General features: G+C 37.1%; 1 protein-coding gene across 3 annotated transcripts in view; it reads left to right on the top strand.

Annotated features, from left to right (window-relative positions):
- Window positions 1-24,702, top strand: part of LOC111421630 (EGFR adapter protein-like) — a 192,829-nt gene that overhangs the window by 149,866 nt on the left and 18,261 nt on the right. For 2 of the 3 annotated variants that reach the window (XM_023054800.2, XM_023054803.2), the window contains one exon: window positions 13,648-13,794. In XM_023054800.2, coding sequence (XP_022910568.1) covers window positions 13,648-13,794 — 147 coding nt within the window. Of the gene's footprint in view, window positions 1-13,647; window positions 13,795-20,957; window positions 21,311-24,702 lie in introns of those variants that run through there. The other variant, XM_023054801.2, reaches the window with a different exon arrangement.

Raw genomic sequence — 24,702 nt, 5'->3', positions numbered from 1 at the left:
ATTTAATTAAAAAACTTTATAATAAAAAATCTATAAATTAACATGAACATAAACTTATATGTACCAAACATTCAGTCTTATGTTACATAAACCCAATACTCCTTTAAGACCCATTATATCAGCTTGTGGTTCAACCGTGTATAACCTGTCAAAGTTCTTATCTGACATGCTAACCACTGCCTTAAGTAATGCTACATCTTACAATGTAAAAGACACCTTTGATTTTGTCAGTCAAATAAAAGACTGTCACATCCCTAAGAACTTTGTTGTCGTTTCACTTGACGTAATAAGTCTTTTTACGTACATCCCACTGGATTTGGTCCTTATTATTGTGAAAGACAAGTGGAATTTGATTGATGGAATTGTATACTATTAAAGTTTGTTTTTGACAATACTTACTTTTCGTTTCAAGATCAGATTTATGTTCAGAAGTTTGATACTCCTATGAGTTCTCCTATTAGCCCCATCTTGGCGCTGATGGTAATGAATTTTGTTTTGGATAATGTGATTCCCAAATTGGATTTTCAGTTCTTGATGTTTTCAACTCATTTAACCCTTACATCCAGTTCACTGTGGAAACTGAAACTGATAGCTGGGTCCCTTTTCTCGATTGTAGAGTCATACGTGAAAATAATTCTGTGATTTGTGATTGGTACCAAACCGACATATTCGGGACGTTACATCAATTATCTCTCCTCACATTCATTTAACCATAAAATTAATACCTTACGTGGTATGAAGAATAGAGTACTAGGAATTTGTGATAATAAAAACAACGCGCTGTTGAAGCTAAAAAGGATTTTTATTGGCAACACTTTTCCTAAGCACTTAACTAACAAGATTCTTTTCTCTTCTTCCAACAACATCTCTCAACCAACTGTTAACAGTATTTTTGATATACCACCTACAGTATTTCAAAAATACCAAGAAGTAGAAAAAGCTTGTTGGTATGTGTCGAAATGATGTTGATCGATTAGAAACATCATTCTTGATAGGACTTGCTTCCTCTGGAATGCGAACAGACACATTTGATTGAGATGTAGGGGTCGTATGTATGTTACGTAAAATATGGGGACACCAGATTTGAAATGATTATGACTTTTACCTTTACTACGAACAATCTGATGAGTTTGGTTTTTCTCTATCTGTTTTAGTTCTTGAGTTATCATCAACATTCTTTTCAAAAAGCAATCATTTTGATAATTTTAATATTTTTGCTCCCTATCTTGAAAATTAAGATAACTATGTTTGAAATGGTTATAGATTTTCCTTTCTTGTTTTATTACAAACAATTTTTATCAATAATAATGTATTTTAACCAGTTAGCAGTCCATAGCATTGGTCATCATCTTAACAAACAACAAAAAACCTACCTCATTTACTAAAAAAACCTTAATAATTTATTATTTCTCGTTTCATACTCATGGCCAGGGAGCGGTGGACTAAGCACAAAACATATGGCTTTAAAAATGAAAATGCTAAGAAAAGTTAAAATCTACCCTATAAGAAAATGAGGTCGACAAAACTTCATTGGTTAGAGAGCGATGATTCTTTTCTGAGCATCAAACACCCTCATCCATAATATGCACTCAAGACATCACCAACATCCCAACTTTAGAAGTGCAAAATATGCAGAATTCAATTTTGTTCGAAACGTAGTCAATATGGTCGTTAAAGGCTACATTATTATCAATTGTTATGCCCAACAATTTGGCAGTGGTTTCCAATTTAATATTCTCTAAATTGAAATCAAAAGCTCTACGCTGCTGAAATCGAACACAAATTGTTTTGTTTAAATTCAAGATTAATCGATTGCTGTCACACCACTTCACAAAAGCATCCGTATTATAAACAAATTGAACAAAATCAATTGAAGCAGTCTCCGTTGATCTATCTCGTATAAAACCATGCTGGTGATTAACAATTAAATTCAATTTATCCAGATAAATAATAAGGTGATCTTCAATAACTAATACAAAGATCTTAGTAAAAGATATAAAGCTGATAGTTGCTAATATTAGTGAGTGACCCCTTCCTATGGATTGCAATGACTTCACTATTTTTAAGACAAGTAGGAAATATTCCATTGAGAGGGCTAAAATTAAACAGTTCCGACAAAGAGCTCGTAATCAGACACCTCATCATAGCCAACGCTACCAGTATTTTTCGGTCTCATAATAGCAAGTAGCACCTCAGACTCCGAAGTTGACCAAAAAAAGAAGGTTGATAAAACTCGGGGTCCTAAAGTCGGTTGCCTCATCTCAGAGCCGAATCTTCTTTAAACTATACCCTTGGGTTCCTTCGCAAAGAATCCAACACCAAGAACAAGAATAACACTGTCACCCACACTTGCCGTGCGCCCCAGGCGAGCTTTAACAAGTTTCCACAATTTGTCACAATTATTTTTTACTAGTTTAGTTTGCTTAGCTGTTTATAGTTTTTCTTTTCACACACAAACATTTCCATTATTACTGGAGATTGAGTTACACGAGCAAGCCAAAAAGTATTGCTTAATTCATTTCTGCTGCCTAATTTTTGGCGTGATCCAGCCCTTACATATCATACTACACCCAGGAGCGCTGACATATGTACTTATACGGACAGCGCAGATTATATTACAGTAAAAACTTATCAGTAAACATTTGGAAATTATCGTCTACACACATACAATTAAGAGCACATGACCAGTTTATCCCACCAAGATCAGCTCTCAAATCATTCAAATCACAATATGAAAGGATACGACGTTGAAGTAACTTAATTGACTTGTTTTCGTGCTCATACACTGAATTGAATATAACCAATTTACACAACATAGATACAAAGTATACTCCCAGGTTTTCCTGTCGTAATTTGTTATGATATAATCTATAAGAGTACTAGGAACTTTACCATTTTTATTCAAGCTGACCCTGGTCGGAGCTCCGAAATCACCAATCAAACAATGTGCATCAAGCAGATCGAACAGAATTTTTACTTTACAGCTGCAATTAATTTACAATCATTTTTACAAACACAAATAAGCGCAGCCTGAAAGTATGAGACGAATTGAACGATGTCGCTGCCTGGGCTACGTGCTTCATCGCATCACATTCAAATCATCCATTCCTATTTGATAGGATGGCAGAACATGGAAACTGTCTTGAATCCCGGCACACAGACTATGTGTTAGAATCTTCACAACCCGAATGCTCCGAACAACATATTACATCAGGACTATGTTCCTTAATCATTAATTCCAACATTTACATGGATAACCTTGAAATGTTGACACCTTCTACATATATTATTCATCGACTCATCAGTTTCGTCACCATCACAAGTATCACAGACCTCTCGATCTAACGAAATAGATCATAATTTTCAAATTTTCAGACGCTAGTTCCTAGCATGATGATGATTGCTGACCTCAATGTATCTCAGATTGCTTTCTCGGACATAACCATTTGTTGGGAAAATTATGTTACGAATTCGACGTGCAACTCCAAATTTACCAGTATCACTTTTTCATTTTTAAAAGCGTCATTGGTACATCAACAATATCAGCTAATTTAGCATTAGGTTTAATTGTGCTTATTAATTCATATTTTTGCGACGTAACTAGCTGGTTAAGCTCTTCTCTAAAGCGACCCTTACACGATCAATAATATTGACAATACCTTACCATATTGACCGTGTAAGTTGAAAAATTTTATTGACGCTAAATATTGATGGAGTATTGATAAAAATCTGGATTTTCTGATTTTCAGGCATCAATACTGAAAATTGGAATTTTACACGCACATTTTTAAGATCATACTATTTTGCGATGGCTGAATTGGTTGGGGAGAGTCTTCAAACATTTACATTCGCAAAATATATACATTGCAAAAGCTAACATTAAAGGTTCTGCTTAATGTGGGTGTGAGGTTCCCCTCGAATGAGATCTTTCAGAAATCGAATGTCATGTCAGTATACATAATTTATATCCAATCTATTCTACAGTATGTATTGAAATCACCGGTTACTATGCGGAGTGTTGATCATGGGCACCATACTAGATCGAAGGTTCGTATGGACATTCAACCGACAAGGGTTTCTAAAGCGATCGGTCAAAAGTGCTTCATCTTCTATGCACCAAAAATATATAACTTGTACAAGAGTTTTATATCAGTACATTACCAGTCTATGAGCTCGAGAAACACCAACTTTGTTGTGGGAGAATGGTTAAAAACCTTAACGAATATTGGCAAATTAAGTGATATTCTACAATAGCATTCCCTGTAATTATTTTGTCTTATTTTCCATTTGTAAGCGTTTTCTTCAATTTCTTTTAATTGCTACTTATAGATAAATATGACTGTACTACAATACCTGAGCCAAGTAAATTGTAAAGCCTATAGGTCACTAATTATTGTAAATTTTTCGAAAAACCACTCACAATTCTATTCGACAGAATTAGTGGTGTATTCTCAGTGAATGCTGGGATATTACCCTTAATATTGTTCCCTTAATTATTTAGTTATACTTATTTGATTTAAACTATTTTGATTTAGTGAATTTCTTTTTATTTTTTTTGTGTGAATTATACTGAAAACAATAAAGGTTATAATAATAATAATAATAATATTGACAGTGTAGTATTAGCGTCAATATTTCCATCAATACTCAGTGTAATAAACTCAACTTTCAAAATTAAACACTTTTATTTAATTGTAACAATAACAACACATGTCTATCAACACACTGAAGAAACATATGTTATTTTAACCCAGATGATTTGAAAACAGGTTTAATTCTTATAAATGACCGACCCATTAACTGACGTTGTTGACGTTCAACACGATGGAGATACTGTTGGTTCATCCAGTTCCCGTGATGATGAACAAGATACGAACTACTCTATGTGGTCTTGTAGGACATATATAAAGGTTTGTTACAGCTTTGCTGATAGTTGCTGGGGACATTACGACAGAAAACTTCAATTCTTCAAAATTTCTTCCTGTGGCCAAGTACCTCAGGGTTAAGGCTAATCTTTCCTTAACACTTTCTCTCATATTGCTATCCTGTCTTTTCAAAAATGGTTCAACCATCTGTAACAGTTTGTTAAAGGTACTTTCATCCATTCGAAAGTAGTTCCTCAAATCATCAACATCGCAGAGGCTGATTTCTCTCAACAGTACTAGATGAGAATATTCATCTCTCTCTTCTTCAATCATTCTTTCATCCAGTATTTGCATTTCACTCGACGAGGAGTTCCCAGCGTCAAAATAATAACTACGGAAGCTTTTATACGATTATCCATATTTGGAAGGGAAATACCGGAAAATAATCTAGTAAAACTACGTAGATTCACCCTGTTCGTAGTAAAGAGATAACTTATTGAGCAAACTTATTGACAGAAGTATTGACAATAATATTGATCGTGTAAGGTAGTGAAGTATTGAGACTGGTTACCACGAGGATTAATGATTGTATTGTCAATACTATTGATCGTGTAAGGGCCGGTTAAGGCCGCGGGCTTGGCTGTCACCGTAAAAACATATTTCATTAGCTTTTTCTAGTTCTAATTATTACTACAAATGGTTTGCTTTTGTTTAGAATCTACATTGATGGTACTTTCTTTGAATAATTTTCGCTATCTATGTTAGTTCATAAGTTATATTCGATTTTCATTTGCAATAACCAATCATTTTGTAATATTGCTGATTTATACAATGAATCTAGATTATGGAGACAGCATGGGGTCATTTGGGACATTTGGGTCATCATGAAACAAGCATCCCAAAGAAGTTTAAAAAAAATCGATCTGGCTTGTTTTCGATATAAATTTTTTGTAAATGAGAAGTCGAAGGCGAAATATCGAAAGCTAGCAATCCTGGTACCCTTATTTATGTGTAAGTTCTTGCTGTAGGGTGGATATGTAGGTTCTTTAGGGGTGTAAGAGGCGGCATGAATTATGCTCCGCTCGCCAGCCAGGGATATTAGAAAGATTGCCTCTTTTAGATATAGAAGGAATTTTCCTCATATACTAAAGGGGAGTAATATTTCGTCGTGGGCAAGAGATTAGCGGGGATTGCTTTTGATGCGTTCGTGATAAAAACCCCAGACCATTTTTTTTCATCGAAGAGCAAAATTTTCAGAAGTAATTGTTGCTGAATCCGCCATATGAAAAGCAACGCGGTGAAAAACCTGAAAATGACTCGTCCATTCCGGCTTTTTTTTTTCTAAACCGGGGATTTACACGCTTGGAAATTTTAAATACGGCCCTGATTCTCGATTGTATTTAATCCTCGATCGGAAAATATCGATGTAATTATTTCAACCTTTACATTTTTTTATATTTACTACTGGGTAGGAAGAAAAAGCTTTGTAGAAAATTTTTCAACGCGGGGAGTTTGTTGGGGTTGACCGCTAGACTTTAGGGGGCTTGGTACTAAAAGAGATAAGCCCACATAGAAAGGGCTCTAGTTTTCGGCGAACTTTGCTCCACCCGTCGATTTAAAATATCACCGAACCAGGTCTTTTTCGAACTGAACCGAAAACAAATAAAACAACCCTTGGAGTTTCGAAGCGTTTAAAACCTTTCCCTGCTGCTGCACGATGGCGGCGGTGATGGTGCTCGCGGTGTTTTAAAAATATTTTTCCGCGCCGTATTATCTCGTTTTGTTTTTTTGAAAATAAAAATTTTTGTTTACGTTTTTGTTGTTGGGCTCGCGGCGAATGCGTCGTAAATTAAATCCTGCGAGCTCGTTTTATTTGCGTTGATAGTAACCACCCTCCGGCTAGTCTACCTCTTAGTACTAGGAGGAAATGTGTTTTATAAAAGTTTGTGAATATTAAAAAATGAAATTTATAAAATTAATTCATTAAAAATTCGCTTAAATCGATTTAAAACAGGAATAAATTTGTTAACCACGTAACAATGTCGGTTCGTGAATTTAGTGGAGCTTTTCGAGGACAATAACGTGCTGAAGTTCTCCTCGATATATATAGGCGGATAGATAGGGACCGCTTCGCATCAAATAGCCATCAATTTGGGTAATTGGCGACCAGAGATTGTCCTCCACGCAGTAATCAGGTCCGCGAATATAGAGGCTCGTTGTTGTCATGACGACCCTGTTAGGTGTCCTCCATGTAGTAATCCACGAGAACCGACACAATTTCTTTAAAAGCACTTTTATAACCGACCGCATAAAATGCATAATTCCATCGCACGACGCGCTTTGTCCCTCGGGCTAGAAGAGAATTAATCAGACGGAAGCGTTTTCGGAGAATTTCACGGTTTATTGATCACGCTTTCCATATATTCCGGACGAAGCGTCGATGTTTACAGAACGATGAGTAATCGTCTCCTCGTTAATGCTCGAATAAACTCGAGTGATAACAAAGAATTAATTTAAACTAATAAGAAAGGATAAATATTTTCGATATTCGAGTTGAATTACCAGGATATGTTTTCCAATAAAATAAACTGAAAAGCGACGTCGACGTCGACATCGACATCGACATCGTCGTCGTCTTTAATCAGGATGCGTGAATGTCGAAGTTTCTTCCTGATGACGTGAAAAGAACGCAAACCCGGGCAAAGCTTTGATTCCCATCCCGTGGAATATTTCCCGGGTGAATAAAGAGGCGTTTCCTCCCTTCATTTTCCCTTTGAGGTAATATAAAGAAAAAAAATGATGTGGTGGTAAATCGATCTTCGTTTTTGTTTAATTAACGCGATGGGAGACGTCCCTTTTAGCAAACAGAGAATTTAATGCAGTTTGCATTAAATTCCATCAGCATCTTCAGTCTTACCCACGAAGAAGCTCCCGAAAGGTAAACATAAGGACCCTCGACAGTGATTGATGATACGTCCTACGTTTTATTTGGGGAAAATAAAAAATTAAAATTAACATATACGCTTATAATAAAGGGGTTGTTTGTAAACATGCACCGAAACGTTGGGAACACGGTGATATATTAATATTCATAAGCTGATAATGTCTTAAACATAATATCCCGTGTCTTACATAGCGTATAAGATTCGGGGATGTTGAGATTGTAAGGGTTAGAATGAATTTCTTTGAAGTACGAAGGTCGACGCGATTTCCTCCGCCAAGAATAAGTTTTGTCAAAGGAGTGACCCGCGGTTTGCTTCTTCCGCAGGAAGTTAATCCGGAATGCATGGAATAAATTATGCAAATATGTCAAGCTAGGAATAATATAACAAAAAAGAATTAAGAAAACATCCTACGTCTTTATATTTGTCAACCAAGTCACGTGAATTCATTTTTCTAATCTGATAATATTCGAAACAAACAAGTTTTAATCTTAAGTATAAGTATATAACATCGGTAAAAGTTAAAGAAACGGTGGTGGTGTTGAATTTGTCTCCGAGTTTTCAAACCTCCACAAATCGTTGGCACGATGGTAGCAGAAACGTGCTCCCGCGAGAACAGTACGTTTTTCAGACAATTTATGCAACGACGACGACGGGGATTCGGTGCAGCAGCAGAAGCAGCACCTACGGGCACGGCGACTACGAATTCATTGTCATCGACCGAGAGAGTAACAGAGCCGGTTCGAAGAAACAATAGACCGACGAATTTCTCCCGATAAAAGATCCACACCGCCCGATTTCTCTCTATTTCATCCATCCCTTTCTCCATATGCCAGCTATGAATACGTGATATCGCCCCGAAACGAACCAAGGTAATCGTAAAAGTAATGGATGCTCAGGGAATTCCAGACTTTCACAGATGTGCGTTCAAGTCCATTAGAAAAAAAAATCTCTAAACTTGTAACAAGAATAAGATAAAATGAGAGGGGTTAATTGTTTACACACATTAACATATATTTATGTAAGTGTCTTACTTATATTTTTAGTTAATGGTCATAAAACACATAATATGACGTATAAACCTAGCTGTTTAAGCAAATCACTTCATATCGTTTTGATAGCACTTTAATGCAATTCTACCAAAATCACTCATTTTAAACTGTAGTCATTTATTTGGCGCATTTAGAACTGTCGGTACTTTCTACTATACAAGAAAGAACGTGATGAACGTGAACAGATGTCAGGTTAGAAATTTAGCGAATTTAGCTGAATTTCGTTGTTCAAAAAGTTATCTCTTTGATAAATGGTTATTAGGTTTGATTTGTGACAATTTTCAAACATTTCTTATTTTTATCCTGAAAAACGTTACATTTTGTGTTTGGTAAAAGTACCGTCAGGATAAATCAGGTACAATATTGAGATTGATGTAAAAATGAGCCAAGCGAATACAGATACTGATGAAAAACTTTTGGTTGAAGTTGAAAAAATTTGTGCTGAATTAGAAAAAATTGTTGGATAATTCTGAACAGACATTGTTATTACTAGTGCTAGTAGGTACCTATGTTGGAAGATGAAGAAGTAGAACAACTAACTAATCAAAATGAGGAAAGTGGAATGGAAATGGAAAACAGACTGAAATTCCAGGATACGATTATCCAGAGGGAATAATTGGTGATGCTTTTGCAACTCGCAATAATCTTACAGATTATTTTCTAACACCGATGGGTAACTGTGTGAAAGATATTACCTTTCATAGTAATTTGTACGCCACCCAAAGAAATAAAACGCTAAACTTGAAAGAAGAAGAGTTGCATTATCAGGGGGAGCGGGGGAGCACTTCTGGTCCAGAACCGGCATATATTATCTACTTGACCCCAACAAAAAATGGCGTGGGACACTTGTGGGTTGAAGTATGCGTAATAAGTGACAATCAAAGTGTCCAATGGTACTATATTTATCAGATTTCTAATTGCAAAAATACACTTATTTAACTTCCTGACCAAGCTTCGTACATGAACCTCCCACGTTAACTTGAAATCAAGTATCACTCCCAGATATTTAATAAGGTGACTGAGATTAAGAGGAATTTTCCATAAAGCAAACGTCATTGACTCAGTCTTGGACGCATTCACCGCAAGATTATTCAATTCAAACCAAGATAGAAGTCTTCGGGTAGAACTAGACGCAGCCTGATCAAGAGTATTGAAATTAGGGCGGGTATTTATAGTCGCATAAAGTAACCTCCGACCGCTGTGGCAAGCAGCCAGGCATGTCATTAATAAATATCACAGATCCTGTTGGAACTCCGTATTTCACTGTAATTTTATCAGAAGTCTCGTTGTTGAAAGAAACATATTGAATGCACTCCGAAAGGTAAGACTTAAGCAACCATCTTTTCCACCAGCTTGTTTGTTCTTAGAGTGTTTGAATAGGGACGCGTTAGTTGACTTTTTTGTTGTTAAGATAACCTGTCTATAAGATCTCCTTTTACAATTTAAATATTCTTTGGTAACTAAGCCAGGATCAATATGTTTAATGTCAGACAGCAAACGGAATCTGTCCCTTATCATTCTTATCTCATCATTAAACCAATGGATCGTCCCCACAGTATTACTATTTTTAACGAATTTATACTTTTCACGGAAGCTAATATTGATGGCATTTGTCAATGCATTGATAAAACGACGAAACTTATCATCCAAGTCCAACTCGTTACTATCAACAAAATAGAAGTGCAAATCTGCGACAGTGCTATGAAACGTTATTAGCCTATTCCGAGTAAATGGTCTATATGCAGTTTTAGTCCTACTATAGGGGACACTCCGCCCACCGTAGAACAGAAAGGAGACAAGTGTATGCAATCGACCGCCGTTCCAAAAAGTGCTTTGTTAATTCTTTTGCTATATATTCCGAATGTGGAGAGGAAAGGATGACGCTATTAGATTTTCGTCGTTTTGTAGCTACAGGTCTGATAAATAAATGTACAAATTTACTGCATCCACAAAAATTAATGACTCTGTTCGGGCTGCTTGTGATGTGGATTCATTGGCGAGGTTTTTTGCTGACCCACCTCTGCTCATTAGTGGTGGGACTAGGATGACAACTATTTCTGAAATTCTTGCCTCATCTAAATCCTCCTCTTTCTCCTTTGTCCTGGTCACAGCGTCAGAAGTCCGCGATGCCTTGAATCACTCGAGGTCTACGAGTGTGGGAGCTGATGGAGTTGGTCTCAAACTTCAAACTTCTTCCTATATTGGATATTGTTCTTACTCCTATTACCCACATTTTTAACTTCTCCATTGAACGATCCTCATTCCCTTCAATCTGGAAGGTTGCTCATGTTGTAACCTAAATCCAAGAGTCCCTCAAGTTTAAATGATTTTCGCCCTATCTCCGTTTTATCTGTTCTATCTAAAGCTCTCGAGCGCCTTGTTTATCTACAAGTTCAAGAGTATTTACAAGAATTTAACTTGCACAACGACTTTCAATCGGGTTTTCGTAAGGGTCATAGCACGACAATATGCTTGCGACAAACGTTATGTTACCATCCTTGTATTACTTGATTTCAGCAAGGCGTTCGATTCGGTTGATCACTATCTTTTGTTGGCGTCACTAGCTGTCCTTGGATTTATCTCTTCATGTTTATCTTGGTTTCAATCTTACTTTTCTTGTCGTTCCTTGTGTGTGCGTGCTGATTCTGCGCTCTCGTCTGCTTGTGATATTAAATGTGGTGTACCCCAGGGTAGTGTGTTTGGTCCGTTGCTCTTTTCGATTTTTATTAATGCCGTCACCCACTGTATTTCTTGTAATTATCATGTGTATGCTGATGACCTCCAAATTTACACTACGACAACTATTGATGATTTTCCAGAAGCAATTGGACGTCTTAATCATGACCTTTCCAATATTTTGGATTGGTCCAAACGTTATGGCCTTAAATTAAATACTGCTAAAACTCAAGCAATTGCGTTTGGCAGTCGACCTTTACTGGCAAAGCTGAATAATTTTTCATCCATTCACTTAATGCTTGACGGAGACATTATTCAGCTGTCAGACACGGTTAGAAACCTTGGGGTGGTTATGGATTCTACAATGTCCTGGAAACCTCAAATTCAATCCGTTTGCAGAAAGGTCTATCATTGTTTCCACTCACTGAAAAGTCTCCGTTGCTTCCTTCCTCCCATGATCCGTCGTAATCTTTGTTTTTCCCTGATTTTCCCCCATATTGATTATGCTGACACGGCATATCCTGATCTTTCGGTAACACTACGAAACAAACTGCAAAGACTTCAAAACAACTGCATACGGTATATCTTTGATCTCGAGAGAACTCAACACATAACCCCATACCGTAATTATTTGCAGATATTAAGCTGTCAGAACCGTAGATCGTTTCGTATATTAACTATGTTATATACTGTTCTTCACAATCAAACCCCAAGGTATTTGTATTGTATATTTCAATGCTTGTCGTCGCATGCTTTACCTACTAGATCTCAGTTAGATTCTGTGCTTATGTTCCCGACCCATAGTACCGAGATTTACCATAAATCGTTTGCTGTGCAGGCAGTAACCCTTTGGAATAGTCTGCCTACTAAGATCCGTAATATTCCTCACCTTGTAACATTTAAAAACCACCTAAAACGTCATTTATTGGCTCTCCAAGTATCTTCCTGAAAACTTTTTCTTCTCCCTTTTCTTCTCTTCTTCTTTTATTCCAGCAACTATCATTATGCACCGTTTTTGGTGACCATAAGTTTAGCATAGCAGCTTGCCGTTCATTTATTGTTTTCTATATAACTTAGTGTACTGCTGATTGATTGGGTTGTTTGGAAGATATCGCTTACGCGATAAATCGTCCCTTTTGTATTTTTTGTTTCTTATTATGGCAATAAATTTATTTATTATTATTATTATTAAAAATATCGTAGCGCAAGGTCACCAGTTACTGATGACGTAAGACTTGGGAACCTAAGTTCGCACTGAATTACTTTTGGAAAGGAAAGAGGAAGGTGTGAAAATTATTCTGGCAAAGCTGTTCAGTCCAGACCTTACTCAAAATGTACTGCGTGCAATGTCTATTTATGTTGTAATGAAAAAAAGAACTGTTTTTCTGAATATCATAATGTGATTTAGCTAAAGCAAGTATTATTTATTTTCTAAAGTAATAAAAAATGTATCATTTTTATATTAGCAATAAAAATTTTTGTATACTGCAAAATATGACAATCCCCTGGAATGGGAGATTGTCATATTTTGCTAAAATTGATTCCAAAGACTTAATAAAGGCAGTAATTTTGATAGCGTTTTAATTCTTTCACAAAGTTTCAAAATTTTTGTCTTCTTGTGACACAAAGGGTTTAACTTGGTTATCAAAACTGATTATCCGATATTAAAAAGCTGAAAACATTTGAGATGTCTTTATTTGACACTATACTTTTCTTTTCGTCATAGTACGGAAACATTAGTACAAAAAGGAAATTTCTCGAAGGGTGGTCTACCTTTCAACGTTCGATTTTCATTACGAAGTAAAATTCCGTGTATCTCTCGCGTCTAATAACGTTCTCGGTGGGGTCTAGCCTCGATATAGTGTATATACGCGTAGGAGGGCAGTTTCAGAATAAAAGCCCTCCCGTGACGACGAGTTAATTAATGAAATTCCCGTCTCGCGACGACGACGCAGCCACGGGGCGGCCGCTGCTACCGCCGCCGTCGGGTGTCCTTTTTCAATTCCGCTCCGATGTGAAATTCCACCCTTAGTATAATGAATAAAAGTTGGTTATACATTAAACCTCCATTATATATTACATTATTTAAAAAAAAATGTTTTAAAATTTCAGATAGTTCATATGGCCCATGCTTTGAGGCGAATTTCTTATGCAACGTGTGATCCTGAACAATCTTTCTTCAGTTTTTTGGCACGAGAACCGAAGGGACACTCCAATCTCCAATATTGCCATTCATTTACAACAAAAACCCCTGAACAGGTAAGCAAAAAAAAAAACTTTTTTTATTAGTATTCAATGCGGAATCTAGTTATGTCTATTTTCTCCTGAAAATACCCCCAAGATCAGGTAAACACCTCCGCGGAACACGAGGAAAACGTGATTCAACGTAATCCGGGGTCTGTATCAAGTTGCAGAACGACGTTCGGTTTCCCTAGTTTCCAATCCCTTCCTGAATCTATAACCCTATAATATCGAATTACTTCTTCGTTGGAAAAGAATTACACAAAGATGTATTTCGTGGTTTTTACAAGGTCACCACAAAAAAAATCTTAAAACTCTCTAATTAGAGCAATTCTCGGCAGATGTTCAACCGCCAGTTTTCGCAATCTCCTTTTGCTCCTCTCTTAGTTGGTGCAATTTCTCGCGTTCCTATAATTGCGAAATGGCCCCCTTTCGTTCTTCCTTTATAACGACGACATGCTGCACGCCCGAAGAGAGGATTTCAATCCGAGAGCGCATCTCGAGATACCTCTACCTCTTGCAATAAGCTCACGGACCACACAATTACTCGCGGATGAACGTTCCCCCAAAAATTACCCCCCTTTTGTCCCAAATAAGAGGGCCGGGACGCGACGGTTTCATTTGTTTCTCGGGCGGCTTTTGTGTTTCCGGAACCTGTGCCGAAATTGCACCACACAGTAGCTCTACCTGGGAGAATACAACACTGACAAATGGCGGTCGCTTTTCTTGCGTAATCAACTTTTCTTTTACGTCAAAAGTGTTTCGTTCTCTTGGGTTTAATGGATTTAATAACTTTCGTATTCTTCGACTCTTATTTCGCTATATTGTACCTCTTTTCGGCGGATAAAGGAAGAATCTTTTTTGGATACAATAGAAGAGGGTTGTACGCATGAAAAGGAAGGGGCAAAAATGAAAAAAATGGTAAATGAGCATCTTATATGTATTGTGTATGGATGTTGTGTTCGAAAAGAATCACCCCTGTCATTTTTTTTTATAATATCTACTTTTTATCCCTTTAATCTAAAACAAAAAATAGAAAAAAAAGTTTTAAAGAGATCTCTCCCCAGAAAATCCCCTCAAGGCACACAACAGCACACAACAACCAATAATAATGAGATAACCAACCCCTTATTATTACTCTTCCTGACTGAATTCCCCGACAGAACGGAACCGAAGGACGAGGATTCGTTTCAAAGCAGCATCTCGCCCGGGATGTCTCTTTCAAAAATCATCATCTAATCCACAAGACGCGTGGCGCTATTGACGGTTTTACGATCGCAACGCTTTCCTTTTCGTGGAAACGTCATAAACCCAAGAACCCCCAACCTCCCCACACCGGTAAAGGGATGAAGGAGGTCGGCCTTATTTTTATTACGACGGGCGGAAGGGCAAAAACGCGGGGAGTAACTCTTTCCGGCCTGGCCATAATCGAAAATCGATGTTGGGGGGTTTGGTCCTTTCCAATTTTAATCTTATGGGAAACGTGAATAAAAAATAGAGTTTTTTTTTGAATTTTTAAGACTTTCGAAAATCACAATACATCAAAAAATTAATGATCTTTTCGGTTAACGACCAGCCAAATTGAATAAAAAAAAGCGATGTGAAATGAAAAAGTTCTTGCCCTCCAGTGGGATGGTTTTTGCGACGCGACATAATTAACCGTGCTATAGGCTTTCCGAGATTACCAACGCCACTTGTAAAAGCAATCGAGGACTCTGCAGTCGACATCTGGCTCCTCTGCATTCTTCGCGGGCAATTTGAAGCTCTGCCGACTCTCTCTTATGGAGCTCTTTTCTTTCGGTTACAAATAGAACGCGGCAAACAACTTTAAGAGTATGTAGCGGTGCACACACTTCAATCGCATTTGGGTCAGCGAAAATGGGTACAAAACAAAGCCGTTTAAGTGACGACGACACCTTTCGTCACCTATCTAGAAAAGATCTCTTTTAAGTATGATTGTGAGGTCAAAAGTTCAACGGATTTAAAGCGACCCCGTCAAAAATGGCAGCTAGCTTTGCATCAATCGACTGGTGCGTTTCTAGTCGAGCGGATAAACAACGCGGGCGGACGCGCTTTGATACTATACAGCCCCACTCGATGGCTATATATTGAAATGCACCTGTCAAACGCACTTCATGCTCACTGCAGGATTTACGCCGATCCGCACGGATGTAAACGTAAAAAACGTTATTCCCGGGAACCTGATGCTACTGCCATTGCCACTGCGCTTTTAAAACTCACCGGTTTCTCTATCCCCTAGTTTTTCACACTTCCCAATCCTACTGTGGTACACTCACCGCAGGAAAGTGGGTAAAAGTTCCGTGAGAACTCGTTCGCCAACACCATTTTCGCTTTTCTCACCACCTTCTCTATTGACCCATTAAAATACTAATCGTATACGAGCTGTTTTTGAAAAGTGATCATTTTATGCTTTTCGTTAGAAAAGATGCACTTTAAAAACGAGAACCAGTAGATAAATCGAGGGTCGACCAAGCTTCCACGAGTCAGTACTTACCCTCTTCCTAAAGAGTAAACTGCGAAATGGCCAGCTTGTTTGCCGTTGGTGCACTTTCATATCCGGGCTCCAGCAGTAACAACTTGATTCAATATTTACTCCGTGGCGTCAATTTTCATTACAGAAGCGTTTGTTTTGGAAACGCTCTCTAAATAATTGAGTAGTTTCGATTTCGTTTAAAAAAAAGGTAGTGCAACAACTGCAAAAATTAGATCATACCAACTTTTTTTTTATCTGAAGTTTTTTCATATTAATATAAATTATTTTTGAACGAGGAGGATAATAAAATAAGGAATGTCTTGAATCTTGAATTAGTCAACTAGGCCTAAGAGCTGGAATTTATCAAACAAATTTGGTTAGCAAAGAATTTCTGGAAATTTGGAGGCAATCATCCACCTGGACTCATTGTCGAAAAAGAAGAATCAATTTTGTAATTTACTTTTTTAGTTACATACTTTTGTTATTAGGATTACTTACTTTACATTTAAAATAATTATTTCTTTTGTTTTCGAAAAATTTAATGACATTGATGTATGCAGGCATTTTTCTATGTCAAATGATGCAATGACTATATGCCTATCTTGTCTACTTCTTATTTTGTCAGATTTCTTTTCTTTATAGGAAGATTCAGCTAAGTCTAGATGCTTATTTAATTGAGTTTGGATAGATTGTTTTCCTAATTCATTTTCGGAATATCTAAGTTCTAATTGAAATTTATCACATTTGCTACAAGTATCCAATTTTAGTCTATGGAATGGTAAGTTAAATTCTATAACAAAAATTTTTCTGTATACAGATTCTTTTGGTACTGTGAAGTTATTTGTCTAGCAGTATTTAACATAAAGACGATACATTTTGGAAATTGATAAATCTGAAGACAAATACTTTTTCTCTGTATGTATGACTTTTATAAGCTGGAAACAATTTTATGTGTGTTCTAATAACGTTCTTATCACTTTCAGGGATTCGAACTGTTTGCTGTGCTTACTTCTTTTATCTTCTTGCAAAATTCCGGAAGCTGAAGACTTTTTCTTTTCAACAATTACTCTTACTTTTTTTAAGGTTACAGCAAGAGTATTTAAAAACATGGCCTGACAAACTTGAATTCTCTCATCAGACTTTTGCAAGAAATACCGTCTGCAAAAATTGCATCTACTAACTTTATCCGTATCACCCCTTAAACGTTCAACTTTTTTCTTAGTTTGTTCAACCGATCCTACTAGAAATTGGTTTTGCGCTTCACCAAAAAGCAAGTAAAAGGTGTTTAAAATATTTAGCCGTTCTTGTAAGCAGAATTTTTCAGAGCACTTTAATCTGCAAATACAAGATGATTGTATATTCTTTACCCTGAGGTTTTAACTGCTTTTTCTTAACTCTGTCCCACTGAACCAAGGTTAATATGTTAAAGGTTGTCTAAGTACCTATGCTGCAATACTTTGTTTTAATTTGTGGGCGAGGGGCAAGAGCGAGAGAGTTTCGTGACGTAAGCGATCACGGATTGCGCACGCAACCTCATGGCCATATATATATATATATATTGCTTGGCGGTATTATTTTCCACATGTGACGTAATGCGCAGTATGGTTGCGTGCGAACCTAGACAACTTCTTAGATACATATAAACCTTGCCACTGAACTGGATCTCCCTTCCTTTTTCATGTGTTTTCGTTGCTTTGCACTCTACCTCTTTTCTCTGCAGTTTTGGAACCTGTACCTTGTACGGACGAAATGTTTTGTGGAACGTCGTTCTTTTCTGTGGTAGATCTTGAACTTTTCTTATAGATGACGAAAGATCTTCTAGTGATGATTCGTCGTCGGTATCCTCATCTGCATTAGGAATGTATCCATCCGAATTATCCTCAAAATCACAATCTTCTTCCAAGAAAAGAGATGTACTTTTTTCACGGTCAAGGTTTATTAATTCTGCACTTAGTGTTAAATGTCCTTCAATTTCACCTAATAATTCGTACTGATTTTCATATTCACCAAATGATGTGGTACTTTTTTCTAATTTTTTTCTGTCTACCTGATTTTCAGCAGACAATGAAATGCTACTACTTGCAGCAGTATCTTCTTTCTCAGCAGAATCTGAAATCTGAAAGAAGAATAAGGTATAATTCAAGAATCATCATGCCGTTTAAAAACAGACAAATTTTTTTTAATCGATGGGAAATCATTCAAGTAGTACTATCACCAGAACTAACACAAGACCTAGAACTAGAATCATTCGGGTTTAGCCGTCTTGAGAGACGTGAGGCTAAACCCGATGTTTTCTAGTTCTAGGTCTAGTGTTAGTTCTAATTTTACACGGACACTATCGCTAGAACTTTTTTTTTGCTCCTTTTCAAGCACAAATTGGCACTAATCAGAATCAAAATGACATTAGTCAAAATCATATTGGCAATATCAATTTCAAATTGGCATTAGTCAAAATCAAATTGACAATAATCAAAATTAAAATGGTATTAGTCAATATCAAATTGGCAATAAACAATATCATATTGGCATTAATCAACAAATTTAGCACTAATCAGAAGCAAATCGGCATTAACCAAAATCAAAATGACATTAGTCCATATCATATTGGCACTTATGAATTTTAAATTGACATGGAAATAAAATTATATATCAGCATTAAATAAAATGGAATGGGCAAAAACATTTTATTGACTTACAAACACAGTAGATAACAATTATATTACTTAAGAAAGTAGGTAACGTTATGTTTTAAATAACACTCTTAAAAATTTATATCTTGCATATTCAATGCAGAAGGGATAAATCGTTGGATGTGGGCAATAAACATTGCGCAATTGGCAACAGTAATCTTGTCCATATTATTATGAAGGGTGTTCTCTAATTTCTGCATTCGATATTCTGTTTGAGTCAGATGATCCCGGTCAGCACCAGCCAAGATGTTATTTAGCTGTACAGCCATATCTGCTTTTACTCCTGCTTTTAATGCAGACCACGCTTGTTCAATAGGATTAAACATAGGGCTGTACGGACTTAGTCGTAAAAGTGTGTGGTGTTCAAATTCGTTTTCTGCAAAAACCTCTTCAATAGTTAATTAATGCAACTCCAGTTTGGTAAAGGCCTTGCGCTCTTCTTAGGCATTGCCTCACAAATTCATTTGCTTCCGGCTTCTTGAAAGAGCTCCGACGTAGTTCGGAATGAATTAGCCCCATGTTTCCAATGCATCCTATTAGGTGAATATTCGACCCTCTGCAACCTGCAGACACTGTTGTGCAGCGAGTCCCTTTTTTTGAACGACCCTGAGTCCGCGATATGAACAAATTAAAGTTTGTCTCGTCCATGTATATGATAGGTATATTTTGTGCTTGAAGATCCAATAAATTTTCTACATAAATACTCCTGCTTGTTTTCGTTTGAATACTATTCGCGTTCTCTGGTTCTCTACGAGCAGTCTTCAAAGTAAACATCAATCCAAATCTGTGTCCTCAGATTTGCAGCAGCATTTTTCTTTAAATAAGGCATCTCGTGTGAATATAATAGTTGAAATCTCGCAATAAATTACCATAAACTTGACAATAACCGATAAGTTAACAAGTGTTTGACACCGATTTATACATTTATTTTTCATGCCATCTTGATATTGTTTGGTGCCAATATGATATGGACTAATGTCATTTTGATTTTGTTTAATGCCAATTTGCTTTTGATTAGTGCTAAATTTGTTGATTAATGCCAATATGATATTGTTTATTGCCAATATGATATGGACTAATGCCATTTTAATTTTGATTATTGTCAATTTGATTTTGACTAATGCCAATTTGAAATTGACATTGCCAATTTGATTTTGACTAATGTCATTTTGATTCTGATTAGTGCTAATTTGAGCTTGAAAAGGTATAGATTCATTTGGGTTTAGCCGTCTTGAGAGACGTCTAGTGTTAGTTCTAGTGTGAAACTAGAACAAGACCTAGAATTAGAATCATTCGGGTTTAGCCGTATTGACCACAACCTCAAATTTATTGGATCTCTCCAGAAACTCAAAACAAGCGTTTTACATAATGCCTTATTAACGGCAAATGTTTATAATAGCCAAAATTTAAAATAGCCAGTCAAGATTGAACCTTACTGCATTACAAAATCAAAACTAAGGCTGGAGTATATCTACTGTGGCCCTTCTTGCATAAAATTAATAGCAAGATTGCTGGAGATACACCTCATCAATAAAAATAATTACGCATACCTCCAAGCGGAATTTGACTTTGGGCGTTTTAGCACTGATTATTTCCAAGAAAAAGAAGACTTTTTTTGCACCAAGCCACAGAATTACGTGAAAACGTAACATGCCATCATGTTTCTAAAAAAAAAGTGAAGACAAGAAAAATCGAATGAAAATAAATTCAAATGAAGAAACCCAGTAATCAAGAAGAAACTAAAGGTGGCAACCCATTTTTAAGATGAATTCCCACCACAACTCTTCGGCTCCGACAAAAGGTCATACGTCGGCCACAAACACAATCCCTCAGCCGACGCATTCTTCCAGACTCCATCAAAGGCAAATATGAAACAATTTTCCAGCTCGCACCAGTGACATTCCTTACCAAGCAATCGGTCTTCGTTCGGGATCGAACGGAACCGGCCGAGCGCCCTCCGCCAAGCCACATCTGCGCACGGCCTCTTGCGGTCACCAGTTCTGCAGCGGACCATAGACGGGAAAGGTTCTTGTGGTGATGACGATTTGGTTTAGATTTGGTGCGGTTCAAATCGCAAAATACCGTACATCTAAAGGTGATTGGTAACGTGGACGTCATCGGGATGACGTCAAGGGTGAGGTGCGCGAAGGAGAAGTTGTGTTAAATAGGAATGAGGCTCTAGATGGGAAGGCTGACGAAGACGGCGGCGCCTTCTACCAGGCCCAGTATGAAAGTGCACTATAGCAAATTGGTCGACGAGTACGGTGCCCAGATGGACGGTGGTCTCGAGATGGTGCCGGATTACTTATCCTATTGTTGTCACCAGTGCGGCCACCAGCAGAAGCTGAAGGTAAAGCGCGTCTTCGTTGGATGCTCGTGGAGTCATCGACCCCGGGACAAGTGAATGAGGCCGTTCGAAATTCGTACTCTCCCGGAATCGGGCCATTCCCCAAAAACCGTTAGATTACTTTACGTACCACCATCAAATTCCACCATCTCACTTATATAATCTCAACTTATATTCCCAACGTGGGGAGCAAATAAATTACGATAAAATATTTAAAAAAATCGCCCACGATCTAACTGTTAAAGTTACGGTCGTTAAATCCAAAACTACTTCCTCCTTCTTGTTTTGCCATTTCGAAGGTGAAAGTTGCTTGCTGCCGGTTTGCTTGTTGCTGTTGGTACTTAATAAAAAACGGTCCTCAAAATGACCACGTCGTTTCCTCGTCGTCGGACGAGAGAAGGAATATTAAAAGGACCTTGTCCAACACCTGTTACTACCAGAGGAGGAGATCGGCGTTAATCTGCCTCTCTGCTCGTGTAGAACGCAAAACGGTTTCGTAAAAAGTTGCCTCAAGGCCTACTACGTTAAGAAAGGCATAAACAAGAGGCTCCTAGATATACACTCACATAATTCGCAACCTATCCAGCAAGACATAACTTTAAACTTTAGATGTAGGTTACGTTAAAGTTGAAACTGCTTCATCAAGGTTAATAGTAACATTTTTCTTCACATTGTTAATTACAAAGTGTCCATGACGTTGATAATTTAGGTTTATAAAACTTTGTTTATTTTTTTCTTCCTCCTACTAAATAATTCTAGTATAAAGGGACGTCATTTCACGGTAGCAAAAAGCTTTTCAAAAAGCCGCTAATATTTAATGAATCCCAAACGGCTGAGACTCCTCCACCTTCGTTCAGGTTTTCGAGAGACTCAAAGCCTCGTGAAATATTCACTGCTCGTTCCGTAAGGGTTCAAACTCACTCAGGGCCAATCCACGGCGATTTTCCGCGTTTTCCCTAATGGAATATTTCGCGCTCCACCGAATTTCTCGATCTTCACACTATTTACTCCATCTTTATCTATCCCTTTCTAAAAATCATCCCCAGATTGATCTCCAGGTGTCCTCCTCCCTCATAACTTCCGCGTCCCACATCAAATAATACAAAAAGACGTCCCGGATCTTTGATAAATTGCCATCGAGTCGGGCAAATCTGGAGGAAACTTCCAGTCGTATATCTGTCAAAACTTGACGTTTACTTGACTTGGAACTCGGTTCGGAGATGATTTCAATCAGAACCTGGTGGGTCCATCTCGTATTGTGGGATTCTCTATGAATTACATCGTTCTAAGTTTAATCGGAGAATGAGGGGAAATCGGTAGGGATTTAATTTAAAAATCCCTGCAGAGATTTTTTCCACCCCATTTCGACTAATAGAGGAGTTTAGACGTATAGCGTCGTGCGAAGTTGTTAGTCCCCCCCGCACCGACATTGGGGAGTCCCACAGCGTCCCGGAGTTATTACCGAGGGACTGCGAATCGTCCCCAATCTTCAATGGGAACGTGGCAATCCTTCTTTTGCATTTTAATCTGCGTCGTTACCCTCTCTCTTTTCCCTTTTCTCAACCCCTATGACAACTACAAACTTGATGATTCTTTCCGGATTTAAGCATTCCTCCAGAAATATTTGTGATAATTAGAACAAAATTAGAACAATGGTGTTAATTTTCTTTCAATTTGCGGATTAGTTCTAAACAAATGTGTAAATTACATCATAATTTGTTGGAGATGGAATTGAAGATTATGAACGAAGATGTGGATGCAAGAGTGGGATGGATTTTAAGTGTGGTAGGTGGGGAGTGAAGAATTTTCCCGATTCAGAAAAGCGCGGCGTAAAAGTTATGCCTCCAAAGCCCGTCCTCTTCGGCACGCGAAGAATGCGGTCTAGAACCCCCACCACTCTGGTCTCTGTGGCGGCTCTTGGGATACGTTACCAGCAACCAGCCACATGGCTGAATGATGTTGATGACCTGGTACTTTGAAAGAAACTTACCGCCCAACTATAAATACTTAATTGTTTATTTATCCAAAAAAATAACATTAAATCCTCTTAACTACACACGCAATTTATTAATGTAAGAATTTCATAATTATTATAAAATATTAATTTAGTACATCCTGTGCGCCAAACAGGATGCGACCACAACTAAATTAGAAATTCAAATCCACAAGACTCGTCCACGCCGCAAGTTTTCTTCCCACATTACGCAGCGTTGGAGATGCTCGAAAAGGTGACAACAAAACTACCTAAACATAAAATGAAGAAGCTATTATGATCGCATCTTGACCCAATCTAAAATCCATTCGACCGACTCCCTCTTACATTTAAAAGCCCCGGCATCTGCTTGCTATCAAAATAGAAAGAGTCCTCAGTATCGAACAATAGACGCTTTTCTCAACGTCAAAACTGGCAAGAGAAGAAATCCTAAAAAGAAATCCATTGTAGGATTTTGCGGGGAGATTATCAAAGAATCACAGTCAAGAGGTATTCGACCAAAAAGTCTATTATTTTCAATTTATTTCTTTGTGTGGATGTCAGAGAACCACATGTCGTTCTCTTTTATTGTTGTGTTCATTGACTACCGAACTTTGAATGAGACACGATAAAAAGACCAAGTTTTTATGTGATTCTCACTAGTTTTTCTAAATGGTTTCTATAAATAGTTTTTAATAAGTAACACGATATACCTACTTCGACAGATGTTGTCGAAATATTTAGGGGGATATTCCGTGGGTCGAAACGTTTTGGTTTTGCTGCGTTCTATTTAATTACAGGCGATCGGTCGTAATCAATTGTTCGTTCGAATTAGACTGTACGACCGCGAGAGCAAATAATTGGAATTTGCAAAATCGTCTCTCTTCCTGTTGTGCTTTGAACTCGAATTGTTCTCTCCGAACTGCGTTGTTTGTTGAATTTTAACTAATAATCGCTAATTGAGCAAAATTTCCACCAATCAAATGAAAACTCGATAGATACTTATTCGTAACCAACTGAAATTCGCATTAGTTATGTTATAATTAAGTAATTATACTTTAAGGTTGAGTTCAAAAATTAATATCTCAAAAACGGTTTGAGATATTCAAGTATGGTTTTGTTCACGAAAAAGTAAATAATTTCTTCTATAAATCATAAAAAGATTTACCAAGATATCTTAAGAATTCAATTTTTTAAATATGGCTTAAAAAGTTGTCTAAATAGTTGAATAGTGATTTGCAGTATTCAAGATTGTCTAAAATCATTAAAATCTGATGAGAAGTCACTCATAGTTTGTCCAAATGATTAGAACCTAGTTCTCATCTATTTCAAGTTATACAAAATGGTTGTAAATAAGTTTCTAATCCTTACAAGCGTCTGATATAATAATAACAACTAAAACAAGAATTAATACTAGCGTTAG

Source organism: Onthophagus taurus, chromosome 3, assembly GCF_036711975.1.
Source record: "Onthophagus taurus isolate NC chromosome 3, IU_Otau_3.0, whole genome shotgun sequence".
NCBI classification, from domain to species: Eukaryota; Metazoa; Arthropoda; class Insecta; order Coleoptera; family Scarabaeidae; genus Onthophagus; species Onthophagus taurus.
This window is presented reverse-complemented; position numbering and strand designations above follow the sequence as displayed.